This window comes from Sorex araneus, chromosome 1 (assembly GCF_027595985.1).
Source record: "Sorex araneus isolate mSorAra2 chromosome 1, mSorAra2.pri, whole genome shotgun sequence".
NCBI classification, from domain to species: Eukaryota; Metazoa; Chordata; class Mammalia; order Eulipotyphla; family Soricidae; genus Sorex; species Sorex araneus.
This window is the reverse complement of record NC_073302.1, coordinates 48,478,605-48,487,398: the sequence shown is the minus strand read 5'-3', so window position 1 is coordinate 48,487,398 and position 8,794 is coordinate 48,478,605. Positions and strand designations below refer to the sequence as shown.

Sequence of the window (8,794 nt, the reverse complement as noted above, 5' to 3'; positions counted from 1 at the left end):
TTGACCAAATATTCCCAGGAGCCAACCTTGAGATCTTTGAGCACTGTTTTGAATACTCCCTTCCATCAAAAATAACAAAAAAGATAATTGGATACTAATAATTAGAACGGAGGTGTATACATGGAAACCCACACATTTGAGACATTTAGCTAATAAACTATGAGTCTTATTGGTCAGTAGAAAAAGTCCCTTTAGGATCCAGGAAGATAGTATGGGTAATGTGTTTGCCTTGCATGCAGCTTACCTGGGTTCTATCCCCAAGCACCCTACCTGTTCCCTTAAGCTGGCAAGGAGTAATCATTGAAAACTACTTGATGTGGCCCATTAAAATACACATTAGAAAGTCCCCTTATTTCCACGAGAAGGGACCTCCTTAACCCTCAATGGGAGTAAGAATTAGAAAACATATTTTTAACCAGTAAAGTCCGGGAACAAATTTACTAGAGGAAACCCAGTATCCTCTCAGTATTTTGTGATCACTTATAGCAAGCCAAAACTTATTGTACAAATACAAGATGACAAATATTGGGGGAGTTGAATTTTAGATATCAGATGTAAAATATTTATTAGAGTTTATACATATTATCTAGTAGAAACAACTAAAATAATTATACATTAATATCCTGAAGCATATAGAGGAAAAATATTAGAGCAAATGTCAACTACTTAGGACCAATAGTTTACTCTCTAGTTGAAATGTATGCCATTTCCTGATGAGATTAAATCTTAAGACTTAAGGAAAATTGTCCACATTCAATCTAATGTATAAATGAAAAGATGAAAATAAAAGCAGCTTTAGAAATTCAAAAGTTATCTTAATTGTTGTTATTAATGATGGTTTTCTATTATGAATTCTTTATTATTATGCATTGTATCATCTTTTTGTGCATTACAACATGTCAGAAGAACTTTCTGTAGAATTCTGAGTAAATCATTTGCTCTCTCTGCTTTTTTTAACTCAGGATATCAATAAGGATCTTTACGGAAGAATTCTTATTTAAAATAGTATGACGTTATCATCATACAGGAGCTTAATTTCCAATTTTTCTAGTTTAATTTCCAATTTTTCTACTCTGAGTCAGCAGATGAGAATTGTGAACTTTTTCTTGTTATCTTTGCTTCCAATTTTCCTTTCTCCTTCTCACTCATTAATCTCATTAATTCGTCAAGTTTTCTCTCCAAATATTGTTTTAGTGATCTTCGTATTGCCTTCATTTTCCTTCGATGAGTTACACAGATATGGAATCTGGAGTAAAGAAACAAGATAATCCAAACTTTAATACTAGCAGTCTCTGTAAAACAACTATATATTTTCCCTTCTTTTTCTTGATACCCTTCCAAAAGTTATTCTCATACTTCATTGTTCCTCCTCCATTTCCTTCTGTTCCAACTTCTGAACAAAATATCATCCATTTGATTAATGTCAGTATCAGATCTCAGATTTTGAAATGACTGTTTGTCCCTTATTTCCCTTGGGGGTGGAGGATGGGGAAAGACTGAGAAGTCTCTTTGCCAAACAATACTTGACCCAGTGTTTATTTGGAGGGAGGAAAACTCACAGTAGAAAAGCACTTCCCAATATTACAGCTTCTGTTAGCAATATCAGAAATAGCATAATCTCTCTATTCTCAGAAACTCTTGGATCCACTTCTGGAAGCATAAAGGGAAAAAATGAAAGTTAGTTTTAGGGAACAAAAAGAGTAGCATAAATCTCTCCAGGACAGAAAACTTTAAAATGTTTTCTCTAATTACCACTTCCATCACTGTTCCTGGTTATTCTTAATTTTATTATTATTTGAAGCTACATCCAGAAGTGTTCAGGGGTTACTCCTGGCCATTTACTTAGTGATTCCTCTTGGTCATGCTTCAGGGACCATATATGAGGATATGAACCAGAGTTGACAATATGTAAGAAAAGTGCCTTACCTCCTGTACTATTTCTCTGACCTTTGTCTTTATGTTTTTTAAACTCCCAGACTACAAATTTCTAGTCCTTACTTCTCTAGACAAAGTTTTACACTTATAGTGTAGTCTTTTTTTATTTCTGTGGTTTTTCAGTTGTCCCAGTTCTCAGTAATTTATAGTACAATAAATTTTTTCCAGAATTTTTGCTTATTCTATATAACACAAGCCTGACCTGCATAGAAGATGCTCAAAAACTGTTTATTAACTGATCAGCAAACAACCCAATTGGATAATCTCTATCCCCTCAAAATGTCATATGTCTTTGTTACCTCCACAGTACTGTCCTTTAAGACATGTGGCAGTGATGCGAAGACAAGTCCAGCAATCTAGAATAGGACCTTCAATCACAACTGATAAAGATTAAAAAAAATAATTAGAAGGAATAAATAGCATGGCATTTTTTAGATATAAAGTTTGGATTAGATTGTAGCCATTTCCAGGAATAAAGTAATTGGACTATACATTCCTATTGCTACTAGTTGTGTAACTTAAGTCAGATTTCTGAGGAAGAAGCAGGAATGTGATGTCTTAACTTATATAGGAGCAGGAAGTTGTAAACCATTACTTTATGCACATCCAAGATCCGAAGTATCTGAGATTTCATAAACTAGACTCTATTGTTAGAAATCAATGGCATTTCTTCTTCTAATCACAAGTAAAGGAATTATGTTTTTAGTAAAATAGGTGAACTAGGGTCAAATAAGGCAAAGTAGGTTGGAAAATATGGGTTGGAACTTCAAGAACTCATATGTACACTACTCACCACAATCTTCAGAACAAGCTAAAAGAAAACCAAAAGGTCCTAGTTAGTTTAGAATCAACAGAAAGTATTCTATATTTATGCCTACTCTCTTTGTCTACAGTTAACTTCCCATTTATACATTCTAAATCACAAAAATTAAAAAATCACATTTCCTCACTCCCAAATTCCTACATCTTTCATATGACTTGTGTGTTAGGTAGATATCTTTATTACCAACTTCAGAGAAGTTCGTTAATTTTTCTTTCAGTTTCAATTCCAGCTTTTGACGAACACTGAGAAGTTTTCCTTGATGAATAAAGACACCTAAGATGGGGTAGAAGATCAGAAAATAGGGGTGGTTTTTTCTTTGGAATTCAGTCATAATTCCTTGTCTTTTTTCCCCCATTATTTTCTAACACTTGTTTGAGTAATATATTCTTTTAACTTTGAAATAGTATCTCACCTTTCCATGTTTCATTTCCCAGTCTATAAAGTTCATTCTTCAGCCATACTCTCAACTTGATAACATTTTTAACAGCTAGAGAGGAGGGATAGACAAATAGCTTGTGAGGGATAGGGATAACCCCTAATATGGAAAAATTATGTGGACCCAAGTGCTTTCTTCCCTACCCCACACCCTCTCTCTATAGTGCCCCAAACTCTCATGGACTCAAACTTCCCTCACCCAATACCCGAAGCATCTTGTCCCTGTGGGTGACCTTGAAGCTTAAACGAATTGTCTCCTTCATATGCCGTTGAATCAAAAAGTCTCGGCCAGGGACTTCAACGGGTACCAGGTTTTCCAGTAAGGTCCTAATATCCTCGGTGAATTTGGAGTCACATTCCAAACATCCTGTGATCCCATGGATGGCTGTAAGGGACAGGAGCAGGAGCAGAAGTAACCACAAGTCTTTCATTTCCTTGGCCCAATCCCCCTCTCCCCAATAGCAGGTTGTCCTGGCAACTAGTTCACCTAGTTGCCTTTCATTAAAAAAATCCAGAAGTGAGAGCCTTGTCTTAGATAGTGTGCCTCTACTCTTCCATCCATTTCCATCCCACTTGTAGGCAATCTCATTTCCCTAGGGATCTTAAGTTGCTTTCTAAGTTTTAGCCTTCATTCCAGAGAAGAGAACCTGAGATCTAAGAGGTAGATACCTGAGTTCTCATTGTAGAACCCAAAGAAAGAGACAGTTCTTGAGCTCATATAAGTAGAGTTCCATCCAGAGAGACAACAGGACCCTTGACTGTTGGAGTAGTATAGCAACGAAGATAAAAGATTACAGATTGCTTAACTGAACTGATTCTACAAAGAAAGTAAGCAAACCACAGAATATTGGATAGATTAGAGTGTGAGTACTGGATATTAGAAATATTATTGAGAATTTGTAATGAATGTCTAAATATAATTGATAATAATGATAACAACGCTAATATTCTGATAATTTCTCAGATATTTTGATAGTATATGCACAATTACTTTGGTCATGCTATGTGAATATTTTGCTATATTTTGTGGGTATAATGATTTTTGGAAGGAGCCATGGACATCTTCACACTCATAAACACACATTAATCTACCTGGATTAGTCTAAAACAGAATGATATGGGTAAATTACGTTTGTAATAGATAGATGCTTGCTTAAATGGAATATTAAAATGGAATATTATTTAAATGGAATAATAATAATTAAATTAAATGGAAAATAAAAATCCAGGCAGAAAAAATGCATATCATAGGAGAGATCTTGTTTTTCTCATTTTGCAGTATATACTTGGATTTTTGCAATATTTACTTGGATTTGACAAATTACAGAAAATCTTTTGTCATACTAATGGGTGACTACCACATTCCTTGGATTATTAAACTTGACCCAGACCTAGTGGTTTATCTATTATTATAAACCTTACCTCACCATTGCATTTTAATTTAAAAGTTAGAATTTTCAGAATAAGAAAAATAATTTGACTCTTCAGACAGTCTTGGGAAAAGGTGACATAGTACCCCATTTCCTAGAAAGATGAGAAGAGATTGCAATTGAAGTTAGTCATATAAATGTAAAATAATAGAAGAAATACCTCATCTCTGGTGTATGCAGTAAACATAAATACAGAATGTATTGAGTGTGAAAACATGGATATACAGCAAAGTTTATGGCAAGATAATATAGCATTCACTTAAGTCTAAAGGTATTTCTTATAAAAAGGCTAGATCCAGGAAACTATAAACAAAAATTAATGACTATGGCAAAAACTAAGAAACTAGTAATGTTCAAAATTATTTAAAAAGCTATCTTGAAAGTTGCAACAAAAAGTATGGGATATACAACATTAAAAAATAACCACAATTATCACAAGGTACACGTTTGAATTCCATAAGTATAAACTATTTAAGGTTTGTGAAAGAATCGTCTGAATAGTGATTAATAGTCTCACAATAGAATTAATTACAGTGTCTGGGAGGCAAAAGGCTACCATGAAAATCTTAGATTGATTATGACAGTTTTTGGTTTAACTTGACATGGAGAGCATATGATTTATATGTAGGATGATCTTGTAGAATGAATAACCGAACTTTATTTGCTTAGTGAAACAGATACACAAGAGCACAGGTATTCATTCTATTTACCAAATAAATATTTATTCATTCTGTTCATAACAGATGATATAATCTTGGTCATTGTGGTGCATGTGTTTGTCTTAGAATGCTAACAGAATCCATCCCCTAATAGGCTAGAATCTGTTGTTTTGTACTAGTTGTTAAAAATCATTTAAGTAACAGGTTTAAATTAAATGAGTTTTGAGCTGAGAGATAGCATGAGAGAAAAGTACTTGTCTTTCACATAACTACCCTGAGTTTGATTCCCACAACCACATATGGGCCCCCTGTACCTCCAGCCATGATCCCTGCACACAACACTGTCACCAAACTCTGAGGACCTCTGGTGTGGCCCAAAAAACAAAACTAATTTTTATGAAAAACATAAAACTTCTTACAGTAATTTTGTCTCATTCTGTGTAGATTTAGCTCTTAATCCGTGCAGAAAATGAAAATAATGTATCTCTGTGACTCAGGGTTATTATAGACTCACAGATTATTCTTCTTTCTGAGTTCTGCTATATTATTTCCCATTTGCATCACTTCATAGGATTACTAGAATTTGACAAATAATCCATATATATATATACATACATATATAATCCATTAAAACTGGCCTCCATTGTAAGCATTAATTAAGATCTGAATTCTTTACTTGGCCAATAAATGATTAATCAGTCACCATGAAGATCACAATTATAACTATTGAAATATTATATTCCAAATACTTTTATGAAAAATGAATTTAATATTATCTGTATTCCTCTCTGTTTTTCTGTCATTGTCATTAAAACAATTTCTCTCCACATTTTTCAACATCCTTTGGAAAAGTTATAAATTTGGAACATGGAATATTTTGAAGGAATCTTTATCTCTTAAGATTGTAACTAAAAAATGAAAGCTTGTAACTGTACCTCATGGTGATTCAATAAAACAAAATTTTAGAAAAGGAAAAAAAATCAAGTTAAAAGAATCACCCTAATACCAAATGCAAACAGAGACACCACATAAAAAGAAAACTACAGGCTGATACCTCTGATGAACATGGATGCGAAGGTCCTCAACAAAATATTAGGAAATAGAATCCAGCAACTCATCAAAAAGATTATACACCACGACCAAGTGGGATTCATCCCGGGGATGCAAGGATGGTTCAACATTTGGAAGTCAATCAACATAATCCACCATATCAAAAAAAAAGATAAAAACCATATGATCATATTAGTAGATGCAGAGAAAGCATTTGACAAGATCCAGCACTTGATCATGATGAAAACTCGCACCAAAATGGGCATAAAAGGGAACTTCCTCAGTATAGTCAAAGCCACCTACCACAAGCCTATAGCAAGCATTATCCTCAATGGGGAAAAACAAAACTAATGGCCTTCCCTCTAACATCAAGGACAAGGCAAGGATGCACACTCTCACCACTTCTGTTCAATATAGTACTGGAAATACTTGCAATAGCGAATAGGCAAGAAAAACACATTAAAGGCATCCAGATAGGAAAGGAAGAAATCAAGCTCTCATTATTAACAGATGATATGATATAATATTTAGAGAACCACAAAGCCTCTACCAAGAAACTCCTCGAAACAATAGACTCATATAGTAAAGTTGCAGGCTATAAAATCAATACCCAAGAGTCCATGGCTTTCCTACATGCAAATAATGAGAGAAAAGAAAGTAATATGAAAAAAGCAACCCCGTTCACAATCATGCCTCAGAAAATCAAGTACCACAGAATCAACTTAATTAAGTAGATAACGGACCTATACAGAGAAAATTACAAAATGTTACTTCACGAAATAAAAGAGGATATGAGGAAATGGAAGCACATCCCCTGTTCATGGATTGGGAGAATTAACATTGTCAAAGTGGCAATACTTTCCAAAGCATTATGCAGATTCAATGTGAACCCTATAAGGATACCCATGACATTTTTCAAGAAAGTGGACCAACCACTCCTAAAATTCATATGGAACAACAAACCCCCATGAATAGCTAAAGCAATTTTGGGGAAAAAGAAGATGGGAGGCATCACCTTCCCCAACCTCAAGCTCTACTACAAAGCAGTAATAATTAAAAATGAATGGTACTGGAACAAAGGCAGAGCAGTAGACCAATGGGACAGGGTAGAATATCCTTACAAACAACCTCAAATATATGATCATCTAATATTTGATAATAGAGCAAGAAATGTAAAGTGGAGCAAGGAAAGCCTCTTTTACAAATGGTGCTGGCAACACTGTACAGCTACATGCAAAAAATGGGCTCAGACTTATACCCAACACCATGCACAAAAGTCAGATCAAAATGGATTAAAGACCTCAACATCAGACCAGAATCCATAAGGTACATTGAAGACAAGGTTGGCAAAACCCTCCACGACATTGAAGCTACAGCTATCTTCAAAGAGGACTCACCACTGACCAGACAAGTGGAAACAGAGATAAACAAATTGGACTATCTTAAACTGAGAAGCTTCTGTACCTTAAAACATACAGCTACCAGAACACAAAGACAGTCAACAGAATGGGAAAGGCTATTCACCCAATACCCATCAGATGAGGGGTTGATATCAAGGATTTACAAGGCACTGGTTGAACTCCACAAAAAGAAAACATCCAACCCCATCAGAAAATGGGGGATGAAATGAACAGAAACTATCTCAAGGAAGAAATCAAATAGCTAAAAGACATGTGAAAAAGTGCTCCTCATCACTAATCATCAGGGAGACGCAGATCAAAACAACCATGAGATACTACCTCACACCACAGAGACTGGCACACATCCAAAAGAACAAAAGCAACTGGTGTTGGCGCAGATGTGGGGAGAAAGGGACTCTCCTTTGCCGCTGGTGGGAATGCCAACTGGTTCAGCCCTTTTGGAAAACAATATGGATGCTTCTCAAAAAATTAGAAATTGAGCTCCCATTTGACCCAGCAATACCACTACTGGGAATATACCCCGGAGAAACAAAAAAGTATAGTAAAAGTGACATCTGCACCTATATGTTCATTGCAGCACTGTACACAATAGCCAGAATCTGGAAAAAAAAAAACCGAGTGCCCGAGAACAGATGACTGGTTAGAGAAACTTTGGTACATCTACACAATGGAATAGTATGCAGCTGTTAGAAAAGGTGAAGTAATGAAATTTGCATATAGGTGGATCAATATGGAAAGTATCATGTTAAGTGAAATGAGTCAGAAAGAGAGGAACAAACACAGAAAGATTGCACTCATTTGTTGAAAATAAAGTGACAGAATGGGAGACTAACATCCAAGAATAGTAGAGATAAGTACCAGGAGGACTACTCCACAGCTTGGAAGCTGACCTCACATGCTAGGTGAAGAAGCAGCTCTGAGAGAGAAGGTATCACCAAGCAAAGGGTGCTAAGGATGGGAGATAGGAGCTGAAAATAAACTATAGACTGAACACGATGCCTATTTAATAACTCTGTAGCAAACCACAACACCCAAAAAGAG

At 35.2% G+C, this 8,794-nt stretch overlaps 1 protein-coding gene across 1 annotated transcript; it reads right to left on the bottom strand.

Moving 5' to 3' along the window:
- Positions 1-1,068: 1,068 nt before the first annotated feature.
- On the bottom strand, positions 1,069-3,624 carry IZUMO3 (IZUMO family member 3). Its single transcript, XM_055125472.1, has 7 exons — positions 3,393-3,624; positions 3,171-3,245; positions 2,942-3,031; positions 2,729-2,746; positions 2,235-2,315; positions 1,560-1,650; positions 1,069-1,246 (listed from the first exon to the last, which is right to left on the bottom strand). Exons 1-7 carry the CDS (start codon positions 3,622-3,624, stop codon positions 1,069-1,071), a joined length of 765 nt encoding a protein of 254 aa, XP_054981447.1.
- Between the last annotated feature and the right edge of the window lie 5,170 nt (positions 3,625-8,794).

Coding starts and splice junctions, on each gene's coding strand:
- IZUMO3 (XM_055125472.1), bottom strand. CDS start 3,624: ATGAAAGACTTGTGGTTACTTCTGCTCCTGCTCCTGTCCCTTACAGCC. Junction 3,246..3,392: donor CAAGATGCTTCGGGTATTGG/GTGAGGGAAGTT, acceptor CCTCCTCTCTAG/CTGTTAAAAATGTTATCAAG. Junction 3,032..3,170: donor GGGAAATGAAACATGGAAAG/GTGAGATACTAT, acceptor ACCCCATCTTAG/GTGTCTTTATTCATCAAGGA.